The 25,164-nt window shown below is 39.1% G+C and overlaps 1 protein-coding gene across 8 annotated transcripts in view; it reads left to right on the forward strand.

Annotated features, from left to right (window-relative positions):
- Positions 1–25,164, forward strand: part of numb (NUMB endocytic adaptor protein) — a 251,647-nt gene that overhangs the window by 179,201 nt on the left and 47,282 nt on the right. For all 8 annotated transcript variants that reach the window (XM_073040513.1, XM_073040514.1, XM_073040518.1 and 5 more), the window contains 2 exons: positions 804–944; positions 5,576–5,780. In XM_073040513.1, coding sequence (XP_072896614.1) covers positions 804–944; positions 5,576–5,780 — 346 coding nt within the window. The remainder of the gene's footprint in view (positions 1–803; positions 945–5,575; positions 5,781–25,164) is intronic.

The following is a 25,164-nucleotide window of genomic DNA, read 5'->3' on the forward strand; positions in this document are numbered from 1 at the left end:
ATCAGGCTCCTCCTCCCCAACACTTTTAACTTTCCTGTCCACCTGCCTTTACCATTCACCTTCTAGCTATTCTCCTTCCCGTTTCTCTCCCCCCCCCCCCCCCCCCCACTTATTCATTCTGGTGTCTTCCACCTTCCTTCCCAGTCCTGAAGAAGGGTCTCTGCCCAAAACTATTTATTTCTCTAGATGCTGCCTGATCTGCTGAGTTCCTTCAACGTTTTGTGTATGTTGCTTGGGATAAATTGATGTTGCATAGTGTAAGACTAACTCTGTAGTAATGTATCATGTGATCTAATAGGGTTCTGCAATTATGAAAGACACTGAGGCTGTAAAAGAGGGATTGGACTAGCTCAGTAATCATGCAACAGTGTACACAAGTATTTTACTAATAATGGATAGGCCCAGTTAGTTGAGTTCTTTTTTTAAAAAAAAGCAAGGACATTTTCTAGATACCAAGGTTCATATGTATCAGTTGTTTTAAAAGAAACATTGTACATTCCCAGAATAACAGGAGAGTGGGGTTGAGAGGGATAATAAATAATCTGTTGGAAAGGCGGAGCAGACTCAGTAGGCTGAATGGCCTAATTCTGCTCCTATGTCTTATGCTCAAATAACTTTGGAAATGACATCAGTGTACAATTAGTACAGAATGCAAGGCTGCCATCTAGTGCCTGACTAAAATGAAAAGGTTGAGTGTTTTCAAGTAATTCTAACGGGCAGCTAGACTGGGTACATAAAATGACAGATTATTGGTAAAACATTATAGTTCTTTTGTAATAACTTGTTTTCCCTTTTTCTCTCAGGACCTAATTGTTGATCAAACTATAGAGAAGGTATCCTTCTGTGCTCCTGATCGAAACTTTGACAAGGCATTCTCATACATTTGTCGAGATGGTACAACCAGACGTTGGATCTGTCATTGCTTCTTGGCGATACGAGATTCGGTAATGAAACTCAAGGCGGTATCTATTGTTATGGTGGGAGTAAGGTGGGGAGACAGGCCAAAGGAATCATACAGTGCTCTTGAGACTGTAAGAGGAAGCATGAGGTTTTTTAGCTTGATAGTGAGAGTCTGAAAGTCAGATCTAGCTGAATTTCAGATTCTATTGTTACTGCAGGGAATATAAGCAAGGGTGGGGGCACTTCACCTGAGGTTATGAAGGAAGATTAGGATTGCTGTTGGCTTTTCTTGAATTATGTTTGTGGTAGGATATTGATTTGCAATTGTTCCATGTAAGTTATCTGTTCCCCACCAACATTGTGGCAGTTGAATGGTTCTGTTGAAGTTGTGTCTTTTTGAATTGAGAAATCATTCTATCCCATTTACATTTAAGTAAATGTTATTTCTCTTGGTCTTTTTCTCATCAAGCTTCTGACTCATTCCACAGTGCAAGGTCATGTGATCACAGGTTTTATTCCTAGTCTGTGCTCGGCCACAGCAACAATGACAATTTGCCAAATCTCTCAGCCCTGCTTAGAGTAGAAAGTGTGCTGTCCTAACAAAATGGAAAAACTTTCAGGCGCTTGCATCTACTCATTTGCTGTGTCCATTTGCAGTCACCTGACCTTGTGCAGTGTTGTGTCGCGTTTTACTCCAAAACAATCTGCTTTGAAAAGCAGATTCTTGGTATTGACCTGTATCTCTGTAGTGTTTTTTAAAAAACACATTTCAGAAATTAATTATTAATATACAAAGTGTTTTGTATTTGTTCAAGACCTCTGGTTGTTTCCCTTGAACAACAATGTATCAATCTGAGCTGCAATCTTCAATTAAGAAACCATGCACTGTGCGGTCCAGTAGACCTTAGTACAGCTCCAAGTTTGAAAACTGGTGTGTCATTTTTTTGTTACTCTGATGCAATTTTGCAATTTTTACTACCTTAGACCACCTATATTCTTATCCATTATATATAAGCAGTACCAGTATCAACCCCTACAATACCGTAAGGCCAAGAAGAGTTAGGATATTCACCCCATCAAATTTGCTCTGCCATTCAATCATGGCTGATTTATTATCTATCTCAATGCTATCTCCAGCCTACTCCCCATAACTTTTGACACCCTTACTGATCAGAACCTGTCAACCTCCATTTTAAATATACCCAATGACTTGCCCTCCACAGCCATCTGTGGTAATGAATTACACAGATTCACGACCCTCTGGTTAAAGAAATTCCTCCTCATGTCTGGTCTAAAATGATGTTCTTCTGTTCTGAATCTCTGCCCTGTGGTCCTAGACTCTCCAACTACTGGAAACATCCTCACCATGTCTGTTCTGTCTTGACCTTCAAAATTTAATAGTTTGCAATGAGATTTCACCCCCACTACTCCATTCTTTTACTCCCCATTCTCATTCTTTTAAACTCCAGCAAGTGCAGGCCCAAAGCCATCAAACTCCATGCAATACCTGCCTCTCCACCTATCTTTGTATGGTCTGAAAACTTGGCCACAAAGCTTTCAATTTTGTCATCCAAATCATTAACATATAATGTGAAAAGAAGCGGTCCCAACATTGACCCCAGCAGAACACCACTAGTCACCGTTAGCCAACCAGAAAGAGTGGGTCTCCTTTATACCCACTCTTTTCCTCCTGTCAGTCAACCGCTCTGCTATCCTTGCTATTATCTTTCTTGTAATACCATGGGCTCTTATCTTAGCAGGCTCATGGGCAGCATCTTGTCAAAGAGCTTCTGAAAATCCAAGCAAACAAAATCCATTGACTTCCTTTGTCTATCCTGCCTGTTATTTCCTCAAAAAGTTCTATCAGGTTTGTCAGGCAAGATTTCTACAAAAGGAAACCATGCTGACTTTGCCCTATTTAATCATGTACCCCGAAGGATCATTCTTAATAATGGACACCAAAATCTTCCCAGCCACTGAAGCAAGGCTAATTAGCCTACAATTTCCTGTTTTTTGCCTTCCTCTCTTCATAGAGTGGAGGACATTTGCAATTTTCCAATTCACCATTCCAGAATGGTGAATGGTGAACCATTCCAGAATATCTACTGATTCTTGAAAGATCACTACTAACGCCTCTTCAATCTCTTCAGTCACTTCCTTAAGAACCCTAGCGGGTGGTGGTGGAGTAGTCCATTTGGTGTAGGTGACTTATCTCCCTTCAGACCTTTCAGCTTCCTAAGCACCTTCTGTTAGTGTGTTCGTCAGTAAAGACTGACACAAAATAATTACTGAGCTCATCTGCCATTTCTTTGTCCCCTATTACAACCTCTCCAGCATCAGTTTCCAGCAATCCAAAATCCACTCTTACTTCTTTTACTTTTTGTATATCTGAAAGATCTTCTGTTATCCTTTATATATGATTGGTTAGCTCATCTTCATATTTCATCCTTATCCTAATGCTTTTTAGTTGCCTTCTTTTGGTTTTTAAAAGCTTCCTAATCCCTAGCTTCCCACTAATTTTGGCAATATTGTATGCTTTCTATTTTGCTTTTATGCTGCAGTTGACTTCCCTTGTCGTCTATGGGTGTTTCATCCTCCATTTAGAACACTACTTCTTTAGGATATATCTATCCTGCACCTTCTGAATTGCACCCAGAAACTCCAGCTATTGCTGTTCTGTCATCCCTGCCAGTGTTTCCTTCCAATTGACTTTGGCTAGCTCCTTTCTCATGCCTCTGTTATTCCCTTTATTTCACTGTAATATGGATACATCCAGTCTTAGCTTTACTTTCTCAAACTGCAGGGTGAATTGTATCATATTATGATCACTGGTTCTCAACGATTCCTTTACCTTCAGCTCTCCAATCAAATCTGGTTCATTACAAAATACCCAATGCAGAATTGCCTTTTCCCTAGTGGGCTCAAGAACATGCTACTTAAAAAGCCACTTTGTAGCAATCTACAAATTCCTTCTCTTGCAATCCAGCATCAACATAATTTTTCCAATTTAGCTGCATAATGAAATCCTCCATGACCATCATAACACTACTGTTTTTGTATGCTTTTTCTACCTCCCACTGTAATTTGTCGTTCACATTCTGGCTATGTTTGGAGGCCTGTATATAACTCCCATCAGGATCTTTTCACCCTTGCAGTTTCTTAACATACCATTGACTCTGGATTCATTCTCACTGCAGTAGCTATATACTAATAGACAAAGAAAGATAAAATATTATCAGAAACTTACCTAAAGCCTTTACCTCTTCTCAACTGAGTTTCTTGGGTCGAAATCTGACTGCTCTAACACTGTCCGCTCCACTTACACCTTGCTTCTTTTTATTGGCTCAAATAAAACTCACTCTCAACGAGACTTGTTTTTAAATGGCTCCCACTCTGCAAGGGTCTAGCTCTTCCACTTGCTACTTCAAAGTACGCCATCTGTTATAGACTTCCAGTCAGAAGATCCTAGCAAACACTATTCTTTGCCTTTTATAACCTATTCAATTTTGGATTTGGTTCACCAAAGTACCTCAGATCTTCTTGACCAGTCTAACATGCAGAACCTTATCAAATGCCTTGTTAAAGTCAATATAAACCCCATCTACCATGCTGCCTTCATCAGTTTTCTTATTTACCTTCTCAAGAAAGCTCAGTGTCATAACGGATGCCACTGTAGCTTTGAGTTTAGCATTATGCTATCAACCTGGATTCATTACTGCCGCTGTCTGTTTGTATGTTCCCCCATGAATGTGTGAGTTTTCTCCCAGTGCTACAGTTTCCTATTACATTCCAAAAATGTGCAAGTTAGTATGTTAATTGGTCACATGGATGTAATTGGACAGCACAGGTTTGTTGGGGCCTATTACTATGCTTTATCTCTAAATAAATATTTGAGGCATGATCTGCACTGCACTAAAGTATTTTCCGTGACTTATGAGATCCTGTCTTTCCCAGTGAACATAAATCCCACCCATCCATATCTTGTCCAATGACTTGCAAATGTTAAAAAATTTCAAAAACTGTGAACCAATGACATGCTATTTTTTCCCCAAAAGTAGTTCGCAATCGATGAACTAGATTTTCAGTTTTCAGTGGTGAATGGACTTGAACTTTGCTGTTGCTGTCATCTACATGTTGTATACAGTTTTGTCTGTGATAATGTATCTGATTCTGATTCAGTCTGCTGTGAAATTTTCAGTTGCAAAGCTAATATAATTAAATAATTTTCCATCTCAATAAAATAGATACTTCAGGAATTAATTTGACAGAGAATACATGCTGAAATTTTGATTTGCTTCCCACCCTACCTCAGATGAAAGATGTGCTTCGTATGAAGGCTGCACTGTGGATGAATGTGTTGTGTGGTGCAGCACAACACACAGTTGAGAACTGCCCTACTTTAATCTCTTGTCCTTTCCTAGCTGATTTCTACCCATTCCCTGAAAAAAAAATCGACAAACAAAAGATCTTCGGCCAGAGGTTTTTGTTGGCCACTTTTCTTGATTGATAGTGATGTCCATGTAGCTAAGCAAGGAGTTAATTTTACTTATCTGTACCTAGATAGGAGAACTGGCATGTTGGACATATGGGTAAGTGATGCTGACTGTCTTTGATAACAGTTCTATAAGAAATCAAGGCCCTGGTGTTATGCTAATGATTTTGTAATGTTTCACAGGGTGAGCGCTTAAGCCATGCTGTGGGCTGTGCTTTTGCAGCATGTTTGGAAAGGAAGCAGAAACGTGAGAAGGAATGTAATGTTACTGCCACTTTTGATGCCAATCGAACCACCTTCACCAGGGAAGGTTCCTTCCGAGTAATCTCAGCCACTGAGCAAGCAGAGTGTGAAGAAATTATGAAACAGATACAGGACACCAAGAAAGGTAAAGAAGCAACATAACGAGATGGTAAAGGGAGGAGGGATGATAGGTTCTTGAAAAAGGAGTAATTCTTCCACCAGCTACAACGATGTCATGCTTAATGATAACTTGTAGACAAGAAGAATGTACTACAACAAACACAAAAATGTATAACACAGCTATTATATCTATGCCATCTTATAGAACAAACTTCCCAGTTTCTACCATGACCCAAATATGGTCTGAAGTATTTCTCCCATTCCCTTATGAGGATGATTCCAGAATGAAAAATGTGTAACAAGCTACTTCAACCTTCTAATTGTGCTACTCTTTTCCTTTTGACATGGAAGGTTTGTCTGATTGTTTCTCAGTAGTCTACTTATATTTTTTGAATTTTCCCTCTTTCAATGCATTGATTCTCTTTACTGAATTCTGAAAGCATTTTAACTATGATTGGATCACAATTCATGTGGGGATTTTGTGTGTTAAAGCTGCTATATATAGTGTGTAAATATTCTATTCATTAGCCATTGTTCCTGTAATTTCTCAGTCTAACATAGCCAACTCGTGCTCTGACTGTCAGAGTTGGTATTTTAAGACCCTGGCTTCAGATTGAAACAAATCATATTTAGTTCTATCATTTTGAAATTGCTCTTCACTGAAGGGTCCTTAACTACAGCTTTATTAATTAGTAAAGTCATAGAGCACCGAAGCATAGAAAAAGAGCCCTTCTGCCCATCTCGTCTGTGCTGAACTGTTATTCTACCTTGTCCCATTGACCCACACTGACCACACCCTTCTACAGGCCTCCCATCTATGTACTATTCCAAACTTCTCACTTCCTCTTGTTCCACACTTGCACCACCCTGAGCGAAGAAGTTCTCGCTGAAGTTTCTCTTAAATATTTCAAATTCTAATCTTAACCTTTGGCCTCCAGATCTAGTTTCACCTAAACTCATTGAAAATAGCCTGCTTGCATTAACCCTACCTATACTTCTCATAATTTTGTATACTTCATTCAAATCTCCCATATTCTCCCACGCTCCATGGAATATGCTCAACTTTTCCCTATTACTCAGATCCTCAACTTTTCTTTTCAATCTTACTGATATCATTCCTGTATGTAGTTGTCCAGAACTGCACAGAACACTCCAAATTTGGTTTCACCAATGTCTTGTACAACTTCAACATAACAGCCCAACTCCTGTAACAATATTTTGATTTATGAAGGCCAATGTAACAAGAACATTCTTTATGACCCTATATTCCTGTGATACCACTTTCAAGGAATTGTGGATCAGTATACCTAAATCCTTCTGTTCTACCATATTCTTCAGTACCTGACTGTTCTACCATATTCCTCAATACCCTACTGTTCACTGTGAAATTCCTCTTCTGATTTGTCCTCCCAAAGTGTAACACCTCACACTTGTCTGCATTAAATTCCATCTGGCATTTTCCAGCTGGTGCAGATCCCACTGCAAGCTATGATATCTTTCCCAATCTTGTCATCATCCGTAAATCTGCAGATCCAGTTTGCCCCATCATCATCCAGATCGTTGTTGATATATATGACAAACAACAATGAACCCAGCACCAATCCCTGTGGCACGCCGCTAGTCACAGGCCTCCTGGCAGAGAGGCAACTATCTGCTACCATTCTCTGGCTTTTCCCGTGAATCCAAAGTTGAATCCAATTTATTCTCTCATCCCGAATGCTAAGTGACTGAAACTTCTTGACCAGCCTCCGATGCAGGACTTTCAGTAAAGTCCCTTCAGTTACTACCGGTAATCTTTTCTCAACACACAAAACTTCATCTATGATAGCTTATTCCATAGTTCATTACTCAATTACTGACTGAGAAAGTTATTTGTATACACAATAACAATGTGGCAGGAAAATTTATAAATTGGCTTACCCAGTCTATATGCAGAGTACTTTCCCAAACCACCTAACTCGTGGCCCCTCCCCCATGCACATGCACTCAATTAAAGTCTAGCATATTGTCCTATGGACAAGCACACGTATATGTTGGTGGAATGGTTAATTTACTTTCAGGAGCTTTACAGGCACATAGCATCAGATAAGCAGCATTCACAAGAAAAACAAATTAGCATAAATTATACACCGTTTTCATGAGAAAACACAATTAGATTAAAAAAGTCTATTTTATTGCAAAGTGATCAAGGTGTTGCTAAACTGTTGTGATTAGGCTTTTGATGGTTGGTTTACACCTGATTTAGTGTTACCCTTGGTTAACTAATCCCACATTACCACAACAGTTTGCATCTCACAAAACTGTTTTTTGGCTTTACTCAAGCCCATTATATTTTACTGATTTCCCAATTGCCTTACACTAAAGGCCTTTATGAAATAATAGGTACCTGTCAATATCCCAGGAAAAGAGGTCGAAAGAAAAGGATAAAAATAAAGGCATTTTAAAAAGGTCTGTTTTTTGAAAAGTAATTTCTGGATGGGTTGCAGGTTTTCAAATCTGTTTGTAATTTAGCATTTATCTGAAACTTCACATTTTGACTGAGTGAAATGGGGGTTTGGATGACAGCTTGTAGCCTATAGAAATACAGTTGTATAATAACTTGAAAAGGGAAACATTGGTGGTGGAAAACAAAAATAACACTTGGGAAAATTACTCAGCAGATTTTTTTAAAAGATTCCATATTCTTCTTTAAGGACATACATGCTGGATTAACTGAAGTTCCCTAATAAATTATCTTGAAGATTCTAGATTGTTTAATGTCATTTTCAGTACACAAGTATAAAGGAGAATGAAATAATTGTTATTCCAGATCTGATGCTGCATGAAAAAAATCAAAATAAAATAAAAACACAATAATAATAATAAAACATATAAGATAGCTTTTATACATTGATTAAGTGTATGTCTGTACATAATGGTAACTCTGTACACAGGAATGTCTGTACATAAGGTAACTCTGACAAGAAATTATAAAGTAATGGTGGTTGGAGGTGTGGAGAGGTAGGTTTGTGGGTAGAGGTGTTGAGCACCCTGACTGCTTGGGGAAAATAACTGTTTTTGAGTCTGGTTGTGCTGGCATGGATGCTACGTCACCTACATTCTGGTGGGAGTGGAACAAACAGTCCATGAGCAGGGTGGGTGGCGTCCTACACGATGTAATTGGCCCTTTTCTGGCAGCTTTCTGTATATATGTCCTTGATGGCAGGTAAGCTGATGCCAGTGATGACCCATCCTGCCCACTGTAGTGCAGTTTCTGTACCATGCTTGTTAGGATGCTCTCTACTACACATCTATAGAATGACATACATTTTGATGTGCATTGTCTAGCTTTCTTCAGCCTCCTCAGGAAGTAGTGGTGTTGGTGAGCTTTTTTGATTGTGTGAATGTATTATGGGGCCATGAGACATTGTGGATTGTGCACTCCTGGGAGTTTGATTCTGCTACAGTTTCCACTGCTGTGCCAGTGAAGTAAAGAAGGGTGTGAGTAGTACGAGTTCTTTTGAAGTCGACAAACATCTTCTTTGTTTTGTTGATATTGAGGAAGAGGTTATTTTCCTGGCATTAGGCTTTGAGCTCTTCTACCTCCTCTCTGAAGGCCACCTAATCGTTGTTGGTGATGATCCCCACCACTGTCGTGTCATTTGTGAATTTGACAATGTGATTACTTGGGTGTTTAGTTGTGCAGTTATATGTGAGCAGTGTATAACAATCGGTTCAGCACACAGCCCTGGAGTGCATCCTAACTATCTAAGGTCTGTTGATTAGGAAGTCCAACACCCCAGTTGCACAGTCATGTATTTAGAGTGCGGAGTGGGAGTTTGTTCACCAAGGACTGTGGGACAATAGTGCTGAATGCCAAACTGAAATCCAAAACCAGCATTCTGATGCAAGTGCCCTTGTTTTCCAGGTGTGTCAGGGCCAGGCATCTGTCGTAGAGTAGGTCTGTTGGTATGTTTGTTTATATTGGTGAGTACCCAATATAGCAAGAATAGTGTTTTGATATATGCCATTACCAGCCGTTCGAAACACTTCATGATGATTGGTGTCAGTGCCACTGGAAGGTAGTCATTTAGTTCTGAAGGCATAGTGTTCTTTGGTATAGGGATGATGGTGGCTGATTTGAAGCATGTGGGGACAGCAGCCTAGATGAGTGAAATGTTGACGATGTCTGTGAAGACCTCACTGAGCTGGTGTGTGTACTCACTGCGTATTTAGCCTGGGATGTTGTCAGACCTGCTGCCTTAAGGTGGTTGACTTCATGTCTGCTGCTGTTACAGATGGTGGCCCCTCACCTGGGAGTTGGGTAACTTTCATGGTTGGTGTTGTGTTGCATGCCCCCAAGTGTGTGTAAAAGTTGTTTAGAACATCAGGGATAGAGACAGCACTGTTGTTCCTTTTATAGTTGGTAATACCCTCGATGCACGGGTCACATATGCCAAAGATCATTATCAGACAGATGTTGCTGAATTTTTTGAGCATAGGTGGTCTTAGCCCTCTTGATGCATAAAATGACATTTCTGCTGGCTGCTCAGAGAGCTGTTCTGCCATCAGGCTTGAAGGCAGTATCCTGGAGTGCATTCAGCCAGGGCTTATGGTTGGTTTGCAAGATGACCGTCCTTGAGATAACATCATTGTCTACACACTTACTGATGTAGTTGATAACAGATGAAGCATATTTCTTGATGAATGTGTCTTCTCCTTTTGTAGCAGCCTCCTTAAACACCTGTCAGGTAGTCTGTTCAAAGCAATCCTGAAGCATGGAGGTTGAGTAATTTTTGAGCACTTCTTTGTGAATTAATCATAATATCTATCTCCTGAAGAGTTCTTTGAAATACCACATAATAACCTTGAGAGTGTACAATGTACTGTGTATGTTAATCAAAATGGCTTCCTTGTTTGGTTAAGAGTAGGAATGCTTCTTTGTATGGTAAGTGCTTTCTCTCACAGTTGTTTAGCTTTAGACTTGCTGATATCGGGATTGTATTCATTTGTTGACCAATGGGGAATGTTATTTTGTCTTGTGAGGCTGGGAGCTTGGGGGTTTTCGCGGTCTTTTCAGGGGAGTCGGGAAGAAGACGCCGAGGAGGTGGACGTGCGCTGCACTGTTCGGTTGACCACCAGGGTGGTCCCAGGTGCAAGGACATGGAGATCGGAGGAAAGTGCCGAGGGGTCGAATGGTTCGATGGTTGAGCTCCAATGATGTGCACTAAACTGACTGAACTTTGATAAGTTGGCGCCTTTTACTTTATTTTCTTTTCTTTCATATATATTGTATTGCATAGTACTCTTTTAGTTTTAGTAAGATTTTAAAGTGTATTCCATAACAGTATCTGGTGTGAGTTTGATATGGTGTGTGTGCGCACAGCATAAACTTGATTTTCACAGCACCTGCGTGTACGGGAAGTGGGGTTGGTGAGTGGCTGGATTTCCTTTTCCCCTAGACATATACCAGCCTGTTGGGTAAGTGTTACAAGAGCAACAATGAACCCTGCAGGGTTGTAGAGCTGGTGACTGGATGGATATGAATTTGCAAAATGGAAGCAGAGAATGGTGGTCAAAAGAAGTATGCAATGATGTATCCATATCCATTGGGACAGAGACAGCACGGTTTTTCCTTTCATAGTCGATAATGCCCTCGTTGCCCAGTCACATATGCCAAGGATCATTATCGGACAGATGTTGCTGAATTTTTTGAGCGTAGGCAGTCTTAGCCCTCTTGATGCACGTGAGAGAATAGGACCAATCAAGTGTGACAGTGGAAAAGTGTGTATGGAACCGGAGCATAAGAGCTTGAGAAATTGGAGCAGGAGTAGGCCATCAGGCCCATCAAGCCAGCCCTGCCATTCAACAAGATCATGGCTGATCTGTCCGTAAACTCAGCTCCATCTACCTGCCTTTTCCCCATAACTCTTAATTCCTCTACTATGTAAAACTCTATCTAACTGGATCTTAAATATATTTAATGAAGAAGCCTCAACTGCTTCCCTGGGTAAAGAATTCCACAGATTCACCACTCTCTAGGAAAAACAGTTTTTCCTCTTCTCCATCCTAAATCTTCTCCCCTGTACCACGCGGTAGGCTTATTCAGAAAGTCAGGAGGCATGGGATCCAGGGAAGTTTGGCCAGGTGGATTCAGATTTGGCTTGCCTGCAGAAAGCAGAGGGTCATGGTGGAGAGAGTACATTCGGATTGGAGGGTTGTGATTAGTGGTGTCCCACAAGGATCTGTTCTGGGACCTCTACTTTTCATGATTTTATTAACGACCTGGATGTGGGGGTAGAAGGGTGGGTTGGCAAGTTTGCAGACAACACAAAGGTTGGTGGTGTTGTGGATAGTGTTGAGGATTGTTGAATATTGCAGAGAAACATTGATAGGATGCAGAAGTAGGCTGAGAAGTGGCAGATGGAGTTCAACCTGGAGAAGTGTGAGGTGGTACACTTTGGAAGGACAAACTTCAAGGCAGAGTACAAAGTAAATGGTAGGACACTTGGGAGTGTGGAGAAGTAGAGGGATCTGGGGGTACATGTCCACAGATCCCTGAAAGTTGCCTCACAGGTAGATAGGGTAGTTAAGAAAGCTTATGGAGTGTTAACTTTCATAAGTCGAGGGATAGAGTTTAAGAGTCGCGGGGTAATGATGCAGCTCTATAAAACTCTGGTTAGGCCACTTGGAGTACTGTGTCTAGTTCTGGTCGCCTCACTATAGGAAGAATGTGGAAGCATTGGGAAGGGTACAGAGGAGATTTACCAGGATGCTGCCTGGTTTAGAGAGTATGCATTATGATCTGAGATTAAGGGAGCTAGGGCTTTACTCTCTGGAGAGAAGGAGGATGAGAAGAGACATGGTAGAGGTATACAAGATATTAAGAGGAATAGATAGAGTGGACAGCCAGTGCCTCTTCCCCAGGGCACCACTGCTCAATACAAGAGGACAAGGCTTTAAGATAAGGGGAGGAAAGTTCAAGGGGGATATTAGAGGAAGGTTTTTTACTCAGAAAGTGGTTGGTGTGTGGAATACACTGCCTGAGTCAGTGGTGGAGGCAGATACACTAGTGAAATTTAAGAGACTACTAGACAGGTATATGGAGGAATTTAAGGTGGAGGGTTATATGGGAGGCAGGGTTTAAGGGTCGGCACAACATTGTGGGCTTAAGGGCCTGTATTGTGCTGTATTGTTTTATGTTCTATGAATCTTGAGGCAATGTCCCATAGTTCTAGTCTCACCTACCAATGGAAACAACTTTCCTACTATCTTATCTATCCCTTTCAAAATTTTGTATGTTTCTATAAGATCCCCTCTCATTCTTCTGAACTCTAGAGAGTATAGTCCCAGGCAACTCAATCTCTCCTCATAGGTTAACCCCTTCATCCCTGGAATCAACCTTGGGAACCTCCTCTGCACTGCCTTCAAAACCAGTATATCCTTCCTCAAGTATGGTGACCAGAACTGCACACAGTACTCCAGGTGTGGCCTCACTAGTAGCCTGTATAGTTGCAGCATGACCTCCCTGCTCTTGAATTCAATCCCTCTAGCAATGAAGGCCAACATTCCGTTTGCCTTCTTAATAACCTGTTGTATATGCAAGCCAACTTTTTGTGATTCATGAACAAGCACTCCCAAGTCCCTCTGCGCGACAGCATGCTGCAGACTTTCACCATTTAAATAATAATCTGCCCTTCTATTATTCCTTCCAAAGTGGATGATCTCGCATTTGCCAACGTTGTATTCCATCTGCCAGACCTTGGCCCACTCACTTAACCTATCTATATCCCTCTGCAGACTCTCCATATCCTCTGTACAATTTGCTTTTCCATTCGGTTTAGTGTCATCAGCAAATTTTGCTATACTACACTCAGTTCCCTCTTCCAAATCATCAATGTAAATGGTAAACAGCTGTGGGCCCAGCAATGACCCCTGCGGCACCCCACTCACCACCAACTGCCAACCGGAGAAACACCCATTTATACCAACTCTCTGCCTTCTATTGGTTAATCAATCCACCATCCATGCCAATACACTTCCTCCGACTCCATGCATCTGAATCTTATTTATAAGTCTCTTGTGCGGCACCTTATCGAACGCCTTCTAAACATCCAAGTATACGACATCCACCTGTTCCCCTCTATCCACTGCACTCATTATGTCCTCAAAGAACTCCAGTAAATTTGTCAAACAGGACCTGCCCTTTCTGAATCCAAGCTGCTCTGTCAAATGAAACCACTCCTTTCTAAATGTCTCGCTATTTCTTCCTTAATGACAGCTTCAAGCATTTCCTGACTAACTGTTAGGCTAACTGGCCTATAGTTGCCCGTCTTTTGCCTATATCCTTTTTTAAAAAGTGGTGTGGCATTTTCTGTCTTCCAGTCCGCCGGGACCTGCCCAGAGTCTAGAGAGTTTTGGTAAATGATTACCAACATGTCTGCTATAACCTCTGCTAATTCCCTCAGCACCTTGACAGCACCTGTCCTCCACACAAAATAGTCGTTCAATGCCTCAACCATTTCCTTATCACCCAATATCAATTTCCCCTTCTTGTCTTCCAGGGGATCTACATTGACTTTAGCCACCCTCTTCCGCTTTTCCCAAAAAGTTTTCCCAATCCTCCAGTCTCCCGCTACTCCTTGCGACTTTGTACACGAGCTTTTAATTTGATACTTTCTTTCTTTTCTTTCTTTTTAAATCTTTTTATTAATTTTTTAAACAAACATAAATGAAACATGAATACAAAGTGTTTGAGAGTACATAATTAATAGTTTAAGTAGACATTCAAATATATAATAATCAATATATATAGCCTCCCAAACTCAGAGTATTTATGAACAAAAGAGACAAAAAGAAAAAAAAACAACCCCAAAAAAAGAGAAAGAAAAAAAAACTAACCAACATGGGCCATTGCATAATGTTAAGTACATACAGTAGTGCCAATAACTCTGAACCTCCATCCAAATAATTAAGGATAATCAAAGTGAGGTTTAGGAAAAGACAATTTAACTCATATGAAAATGTTGTATAAATGGTCTCCAAGTTTCTTCAAATTTAACTGAAGGATCAAAAACAACACTTCTAATTTTTTCTAAACTCAAACAAGAGATAGTTTGAGAGAACCACTGAAATATAGTTGGAGGATTAATTTCTTTCCAGTTCAATAAAATAGATCTTCTAGCCATTAATGTAACAAATGCAATCATCCGTCGAGATGAAGAGGATAAACGACTATTATCCACCATTGGTAAACCAAAAATTGCAGTAAAAGGATGCGGTTGGAAATTGATATTCAGAACTCTTGAAATAATACTGAAAATATCTTTGCAGTAATTTTGTATACAAGGGCAAGACCAAAACATATGGGTCAATGAAGCAACATCAGAATGACATCTGTCACAGGTTGGATTAACATAAGAGTAAAATCTAGCAAGTTTATCCTTAGACATATGAGCTCTATGTACAACCTTAAATTGTATTAGGGCATGTTTAGCACAAATAGAGGACGAATTGACTAATAGTAAAATTTTCTCCCACTGTTCAGTGGATATAAGACAATGAAGTTCTTCTTCCCATTCCTTCTTAATTTTTTCTGATACTTCTGGCTGTATTTTCATGATCATATTATAAATAATAGCTATTAAACCCTTTTGACAAGGGTTCAGAGCTAAAATTCTTTCGGTAATGTCCAATGGACATAATTTCGGAAAAGACTGTAACTCATTATACAAAAAAATTCTAACTTGCAAATATCTAAAAAAAATGGGTTTTAGGTAAATTATATTTATTAGATAGCTGTTCAAAGGACATAACACTATCATCTAAAAACAAATCACGAAAACATGTTATACCTTTAGTTTTCCATAAGAGAAAAGCTTGATCCATAAAAGAGGGCCGAAAAGAATAGTTAGATATTATAGGGCATGATAAAATAAACTTATTCAAACCAAAAAATTTACGAAATTGAAACCAAATTCGCAATGTATATTTGACTATAGGATATGTTATTTGTTTATTCAATTTAGATAAATAAAAAGGAAGCGAAGATCCTAAGATTGAAAACAATGAAAAGTCTTGTACAGGTTTACATTCCAAATTTACCCATTGTGGGCAGGCAGCTGCAGTCAATTCTTGTGTCCAAAATATTAAATATCGTATATTAACTGCCCAATAGTAAAATCTCAAGTTTGGCAAAGCCAAACCACCCTCCTTCTTAGGCTTCTGTAAATATTTTTTACCTAGTCTAGGATTTTTATTCTGCCATAGATAAGAAGATATTTTAGATTCAATAATATCAAAAAAAGATTTAGGAATAAAAATTGGTAATGCTTGAAATAGATATAAGAATTTGGGTAATACCATCATCTTAATAGCATTAATTCTACCAACCAATGACAAAGATAGCGGAGACCACCTGATAGCAAGTTGCTTAACTTGGTCAATTAAGGGTAAAAAGTTAACTTTAAATAAATCTTTATGTTTTTTAGTAATTTTAATGCCTAAATAAGTAAAATAATCTGTAACCACTTTAAATGGTAAATGTTTATAAATTGGAACTTGCATATTTAATGGAAATAATTCACTCTTATTAAAATTCAATTTATAACCAGACAAGTTACTAAACTGAGCAAGCAAGGATGAAATAGCAGGAATAGATCTTTCAGGGTCGGATATGTATAGTAACAAATCATCAGCATATAATGATAACTTATACGTCCCCTCCCCACGAGTAATACCCAAAATATTAGGTGATTCACGAATGGCTATAGCCACAGGTTCCAAAGCGATGTCAAATAATAAAGGATTTAAAGGACAGCCTTGCCGTGTACCACGAAATAACTGAAAAAAAGGGGATCTTTGATTATTGGTAAAAACCGAAGCCAAGGGTTTATAGTATATTAACTTAATCCATGATATAAATTTTGAACTAAAATTAAAATGCTGCATCGTATTAAATAAATATGGCCATTCAACTCTATCAAATGCTTTTTCAGCATCTAAAGAAATGACACATTCTGGTATTTTGGATGAGAAAGTATAAATAATGTTAATTAATTTTCTAATGTTAAAAGATGAATAGCGATTTTTAATATTTAATATTTTTAATTCAGTCTGATCTTCAGAAATGATTCGAGGTAATATATTTTCTAATCTAGTAGCCAAAGTTTTACTAAAAATCTTAAAATCTGTATTCAGCAAGGATGTACATTCAATAGGGTCTTTATCTTTTTTAAGGATTAAAGAAATAGAAGCTTCATAAAAAGATTGTGGCAATTTACCTATAATTAACGCATCTTTAAAAATTTTACAAAGCCAAGGAGAAAGTATAGAGGAAAAAGATTTTAAAAATTCTGCAGAATAACCATCTGGACCAGAAGCTTTACCGGAATTCATTGAAAAAATAGCCTTTTTTATTTCAGTTTCCGTGATAGGTGTATCTAAGAATACACTATCCTCTACTGTTAATTTTGGAATATTCAATTTCCTTAAAAATTCATCTATTATAGAAGAATCCTCAGCAAATTCTGATTGATATAAGGAATTATAAAAATCTTGAAAGGCTTTATTTATTTCTTTATGGTCGATCGTCAGAGTGCCATCTTGGTTACGAATCCTAGTAATCTGTCGTTTAATCGAAGCAGTTTTCAATTGATTAGCCAATAATTTACCAGACTTATCTCCATATACATAAAACTGGGTTCTAGATTTACCGTAGATTCCGGACTACAGAGCGCACCTGATTAAAAGCCGCTGGCTCTAATTTTAGAAAGAAAATCAATTTTTTACTTGTACAGGCCGCACCGGATTTACGGCCGCAGGTGTCCCACGTTGTAATATGAGATATTTACACAGAAAGATATTACACGTGAGGATTTTTTAACTTTTAATTAAATCCATATGGTAACATAAACAAATACATATTGCAAATGCTTTTTTTCGAACCGTGCCTGTAACGCGGCTACTTTTAAATATACGTTGCGTATACTTTTTTACTGAACAACATTCCAATATCTCCTAACGACTGGTAAAAAATATATATACTGCAGCCTACCAGGAAAAGTTATTGATCGCCTTTAACTTAAAAGCAGCGTTCGCTCAGATCCAAAGCCGCTCGCGTAATGCCGCTCCCCCCCTCCTTCCCGTTTATCGCAAACCAGTATCCCACAAGACGCGGCGAAACCGGGTGTGACGTCATAGCATCCCGCGATGTAGTACAGAAAACAAATATAGTTAAAACACTTCTAACTTTAACTAACAAATGAATTACTAAGCGAAAATATTATAAACTAAATAACTGCCATAAAGGCAGCACAATGCTTTTCTTCGAGTGTTTTCCATGTTGATGAGGGTGAGTACAAATGACTGATTTACAATAATTTAATTGTGAAAGTGCGCTTGATTTATCGTACAATTTCATTGGACCTCTGTGAACTACTCATCAATTTTATTGGTCTACTGTTACGAGGCAAAATGTTTTTGGCGGCATGAAAAAAATCATGTATTAGCCGCACCGTATTAAAGGCCGCAGAGTTCAAAGCTGTTCAAAATGTGGGAAAAAAGTAGCGGCTTATAATCCGACATCTACGGTAATTAACTGATTTTCAATCTAAGAGGATATTAACAAACTGCTCCATTTGAAGTTCCACTCTTTCTTTATAAAGTTTTTTGCTGGGAGTCACTGAATAAATCTTATCAATTGCTTTGATTTTGTCAACCAATGTTAATATTTTAGAATTAGTTCGTTTCCTAACTCCAGCAGAGTATGAAATAATCTGTCCACGAATAAATGCTTTAAAAGTGTCCCATAAAATTCCACTAGAGATCTCTGCTGTAGAATTTGTTGAGAAAAACAAATCAATTTGTTGTTTAATAAAATTAACAAAGTCTAAGTCCTGCAATAAAAAGAGTTGAACCTCCAAGATTTAGTATTAATAGATGAATCCATTATCTTAATAGATAACTTCAAAGGTGCATGATCAGAAATGGTAATAGAGTCATATTTACAATCTATAACATCTGTAAGTAAATGGTGATCAATGAAAAAGTAATCAATTCTTGAATAATTATGATAAACATGAGAAAAGTAAGAAAACTCTTTGTCATTGGGGTGTAAAAAATGCCAAATTTCGCAAATTGCTGAATCAGTCATAAAGGAGTTGATAAGAGAGGCCGATTTTTTCAGAAGAACTTGTGTGGACTTGGATCTATCCATCGAAGGGTTTAAACAACAGTTAAAATCCCCACCCATTATCAGTCTATACTGATTCAAATTGGGAAAGGATGTAAATAGACACTTAAAAAATTCAGGACAATCAGTATTTGGAGCATAAACATTAACTAAAACTACTTTTTGATTTAAAAAGTAGACCAGTAATAAGCAAAAATCTACCTTGTGGATCTGAAATTGTTTCATGATGTATAAAGGAGGTTGAAGAATCTATAAAAATAGAAACGCCTCTTATTTTGGCTTGAGAATTCGAGTGATATTGTTGGCCTTTCCAAAACCTAAAAAAGCGTTGACTATCCACCTTCCTTACATGAGTCTCTTGTACAAAGATAACATTAGCATTCATTCTATGGAATACTTTGAATATTTTTTTCCATTTGATCGGATGATTTAAACCATTAGTATTCCAAGAAACAAAATTAATAACCCTATCCATATTGACAATATTTATTACAATTAACGCATAAGGTTAAACAAAAGATGAACTCATGAATCCAGAAGAGGAAAGTAAGTTCAAGGAGGAACCGGAAGTCACGACACTGCAGCCATTTTTGTAGTTGCATATAAGTCCATGAAGTAAAACTAAGCACAAAGCAAGCAGAAAGAAAAGAAAAAAGAAAAATCCCCCTCCCTCTACCCTCAAAACCCCAGGAAAAAAGCCAAAAAGAGGCAAGCAAGCAATCTAACACTGATTACCCCCATGTCTCAAGACGGCAACTCAAACAAAAAAAAGTTGAATAAAAGATACAAACCACCCATATTATAAGAAAGGGTTGATAGAACAAAAAATCAAATATAAAGTTAGTATTATATATATAAAACAAAAGGATTTTTTTTTAAAAGAATTAAAATGATAAAACCCATAAATGAATAATACTGAATTAGTGTTTTAAAAGAAAGTTTAAAACTTATTCAAACACATCAAAACGGATGTGACGTTCCAAGCACTAAAGCCTTTCAGGAAGAAGAAACGACATTTTATTTTTTAAAAAAATCTTAATATTTAAATGTTAAAAAATATAAAAAAGTGTATACGAACTTAAAAGAAAACCCTAATAAATTACTTTCAAAACTAACAGATTAATAATATGAAAAAATAACAAATTCAAAATAAACCAAAAACAAACTTTTACCATGTATAAAAAATACATGTAAGCCATACATTAAAAAAAACATCATTTTATAGAAGATCCAGATCTATGGACTAATTATTACATTAGTCAACCCGATAAAATGTTATTCTTCCAGAAATTTTTGAGCATCGGCTGGAGATTTAAACAGCCGATAAGTTCCGTCTTCGAGAGAAACTCTCAAATGTGCTGGAAATAACAGCGCTTGCTTGTAGCCTTTCTGATGAATTTCCGACATAACCGATTTAAAAGCCATTCTTGCCCTTAAAACTTCAGGACTGTAATCTTCCAGAATACGGAATTTAAAATCTTGAAAGCTGATCGTACCCTTTTTCCGTGCAGCCCGAATCAAACACTCTTTGGTATGAGGGTAATGGATCCGGAGAATTACTTGTCGTGGTTTCAAACTTGAATCTGAATGAAAACGAGAGATGCGATGTGCACGGTCGATTGTTGGAGGAGAATCCAGTACTTCTGAGCCAAAGACATCCATTAAAAATTTGGAGGAAAAACTGTGAGATCGCCATTCTCAAATTTTTCCGGAATCCCAATTAACCGAAGATATTGTCTTTGAGAGCGGTTTTCGAGATCAGTAATTTTAAATTTATAACGATCCATCTGTTGAGAAGTCGAAGTTTGCTGTTGTTGCAAAGTTTCAATTATACGATCTCTCTGGCGAGCGGCTTCTTCAAGAACTAAAGTACTTGCTTGTTGTTTTTGTGACTCCAGTGTAAGTGCTTGAAGTTTTGCCTCAAATGACTTTAAAGTTTCATCGAATGTAGAAAGCTTTGCGGTTAATTTACTCTCCAGTTTTCCAAGTCTATCATCCATAAGATTCGCAATTGCTTCTAAAGTTACCGGTTCTTTCGTCTGTTTCGATTCCTTTGCTTTAGACATTTCAGCAAGTTGAAGATGTTTCAAACAGTTGAAAAAAATTTCATATGTTTAAACCCCTTTAGAATAGGTATAAAAAGATCAATTAGGGGGTGTTTGTAGGTTAAAAAAAAATAAAAGGTTTGGAGCAAAGCCTAAACCCGCTTCACTCCATAAGCGCCATCCTGAGACCCGATACTTTCTTTTATTTCCTTAGTTATCCAAGGCTGGCTCTCCCCACACTTACTGTCCATACTTTTGACTGGAATATACTTTTGTTGAGCACTGTGAAAAATCTCTTTGAAAGTATTCCACTGTTCCTCAACTGTCCCACCAAATAGCCTGTGCTCCCAATCCACATTAGCCAACTCCACCCTCATCCTGTTGTAGTCTCCCATGTTCAAGCATAATACACTAGTTTTAGATCTAACCATTTCATCCTCCATCTGAATGCAAAATTCAATCATACTATGATCACTCTTTCCAAGAGGATCCCTGACTACAAGATCATTAATTTTACCTGTCTCATTGCACAGGACTAGATCTCAGATGGCTTTTTCCCTTGTAGATTCACTAACATGCTGCTCAGGAAAGCTCTCAGGGATGCATTCTATGAAGTCCTCAAGTCTTCCTTGACCAACCTGATTCACCCAATCTATGTGGAAGTTAAAATCCCCCATGACAACTGCCGTTCCGTTCTTACAAGCCTCCGTTATTTCTTGGTTAATCGCCTCTGCCACTGCAATATATTTATTAGGTGGCAGAGACAACTAATAAATAACTGGTGGTAGACAACTCCCACCAGTGTTTTATTTTCCCTTTACTATTCTTAATCTCTACTCAGATGAATTCAACATTCTGCTCCATATATCTTATATCATCTCTCACAGAGGTACTTAATGAATACTTTGCTTCAGTATTCACTACGGAAAAGGATCTTGAAGATTGTAGGGATGACTTACAGTGGATTGAAAAGCTTGAGCATGTGGTGGTGACATCCGTCGGTCTCGAGACACCATGGATCTGCGCCTGGAGTTTCCAGGGCGCAGGCCTGGGCAGGGTTGTATGGGAGACAGGCAGTTGCCCAAGCTGCAGGCCTTTCCCTCTCCACGCCTCCGATGTTGTCCAAGGGAAGGGCACTAGGACCCATGCAGCTTGGCTCCGGTGACATCGCAGAGCAATGTGTTAAGTGCCTTGCTCAAGGTCACAAACACGCTGCCTCAACTGAGGCTCGAACCAGTGACCTTCAGGTTACTAGTCTGATGCCTTGCCCACTAGGCCACACGCCAACACAAGCATGTAGATATTAAGAAAGAGGATGTGCTGGAGCTTTTGGAAAGCATCAAGTTGGATAAGTCACTGGAACCAGACGAGATGTACCCCAGGCTACTGTGGGAGGCAAGGGAAGAGATTGCTGAGCCTCTAATGATGATCTTTGCATCATCAGTGCGAACGGGAGAGGTTTCGGAGGATTGGAGTGTTGCAGATATTCCCTTATTTTAAGAAGAGGAGTAGAGATAGTCCAGGAAATTATAGACCTGTGAGTCTTACTTCAGTGGTTGGTAAGTTGATGGAGAAGATCCTGAGAGGCAGGATTTATGAGCATTTGGAGAGGCATAATATGATTAAGAATAATCAGCATGGCTTTGTCAAAGGCAGGTCATGCCTTGTGAGCCTGATTGAATTTTTTGAGGATGTGACTAAACACATTGATGAAGGTAGATTGTATGGATTTCAGCAAGGCATTTGACAAAGTACCCCATCCAAGGCTTATTGAGAAAGTAAGGAGGCATGGGAACCAAGGGGACATTGCTTTGTGGATCCAGAATTGGCTTGCCCATGAGAGGCAAAAAGTGGTTGTAGATGGGTCATATTCTGCATAGAAGTCAGTGACCAGTGTTGTGCCTCAGGGATCTGTTCTGGGACTCGTACTCTTCGTGATTTTTATAAGTGACCTGGATGAGGAAGTTGAGGGATGGGTTAGTAAATCTGTTGATGACACAAAGTTTGGGGGTGTTGTGGATAGTATGGAGGGCTGTCAGAGGTGACAGCGGGGCATTGAAATGATGCAAAACTGGGCTGAGAAGTGGCGGATGATGTTCAACCCAAATAAGTGTGAGGTGGATCATTTTGGTAGATCAAATATGATGGCAGGATATAGTGTTAATGGTAAGACTCTTGGCAGTGTGGAGGATCAGAGGGTCTTGGGGTCCGAATCCATAGGACAGTCAAAGCTGCTGTGCAAGTTGACTCTGTGGTTAAGAAGGCATACAGTGCATTGGCCTTCATCAATTGGGGGGTTGAGTTTAGGAGCCGAGAGGTAATGTTGCAACTATATAAGACCCTGTTCAGAACCCAGTTGGAGTACTGTGCTCAGTTCTGGTTGCCTCACTACAGGAAGGATGTAGAAACCGTAAAAAGGGTGCAGAGGTGATTTACAAGGATATTGCCTGGATTGGGGAGCATGCCTTATGAGAATAGGTTGAATGAACTTGGCCTTTTCTCCTTGGAGTGATGGAGGTTGAAAGGTATTTAAAATGCTGAGTGGCATTGATCATGTGGATAGTCAGGGCTGAAATGGCTAGCACGAGAGGGCACCGTTTTAAGGTGCGTGGATGTAACTACAGAGGAGATGTCAGGGGTAAGTTATTTATGCAGAAAGTGGTGAGTGCATGGAATGGGCTGCCGGCGACGGTGGTGGAGGCGGATACAACAGGGTCTTTTAAGAGACTCCTGGATAGGTACTTGGAACTTAGGAAAATAGAGGGCTATGAGTAACCCTAGATAATTTCTGAGGTAAAGACATGTTTGGCACAGCTATGTGGGCCAAAGAGACTGTATTGTGCTGTAGGTTTTCTATGTTTCTATCCATGTGAAGCCTATAGGCTGCTTTTTGCTATATAATTACAGGTTGCTTTGGCAAGTAAGGTGAAAATAAATCCAAAGAGTTTCTACAGTTATATTAATAGCAAAAGGATAGTGAGGGCTAAAATTGGTCCCTTAGAGAATCATAGTGGACAGCTATGTGCGGAGCCAAAAGAGATGGGGGAGATTTTGAATAATTTCTTTTCTTCGGTATTCACTAAGGAGAAGGATATTGAATTGTGTAAGGTAGGGGAAACAAGTAGGGTAGTTATGGAAACTATGATGATTAAAGAAGAGGAAGTACTGGCGCTTTTAAAGAATATAAAAATGGATAAATCTCCGGATCCTGACAGGATATTCCCTAGGACCTTGAGGGAAGTTAGTGTAGGGGCACTGACAAAAATATTTCAAATGTCATTGGAGACGGGGATGGTGCCGGAGGATTGGCGTATTGCTCATGTGGTTCCATTGTTTAAAAAGGGTTCTAAGAGTAAACCTAGCAATTATAGGCCTGTAAGTTTGACATCAGTGGTGAGTAAATTAATGGAAAGTATTCTTAGAGATAGTATATATAATTATCTGAATAGACAGTGTCTGATTAGGAACAGTCAGCATGGATTTTTGCGTGGAAGGTCATGTTTGACAAATCTTACTGAATTTTTTTGATATATTACTATAAACTGTACATAAATAGTGCAAACTAAAAAACTGGTTTTGTTTATGGACCATTCAGAAATCAGATGGTGGAGGGGAAGAAGCGGTATCTGAATTGAATGTGGGTCAGATAATTGAGCATCAAATTCTTGACACAGCACAGTGTAGTGAACAGCAAAGAATGTTGTAACAATATTTTGGAGGACATAATGGTGGATTTTAACCTGTACAGCTAGTGAAGGCCGTTGGATAAGAGCAGGGCATAGGTTAGCACCTGCACTTTGTAACAGAGAAGATGAAGATGAGCTGGAGGTCAGGTGCCAACCCATCTCATCATTACTTCATGGACCCAGCACACACTGTAGGGGAAGTGCTCAGACATCCTTTGTGAAGGAGCTGAATCAAATCATTGAGATAGAGCTGGTAACTATGATGTAAAAGGTGAGTGAGAGGTTTTAGCTCATTTACTTAATTCGGGTAGATGGATCTCGTCAGCCTGGGAAGGCAGTCCATCTAAGAGAGGGGAAACTCTGATTTCAAACCTCCGCTGCCTTGCGGCCATACCTACTCATGGGAAAGGCTTCGGGAGTAAACCCTGAGGACAAATCCAGAGCTGTGGTCCCTAAGGTAGTCCAACGTTGTCTTCAACCTCATTCTGGCAACTCCTGCGATGACAC

Source organism: Hemitrygon akajei, chromosome 3 (genome assembly GCF_048418815.1).
Source record: "Hemitrygon akajei chromosome 3, sHemAka1.3, whole genome shotgun sequence".
In the NCBI taxonomy this organism is placed as follows: domain Eukaryota; kingdom Metazoa; phylum Chordata; class Chondrichthyes; order Myliobatiformes; family Dasyatidae; genus Hemitrygon; species Hemitrygon akajei.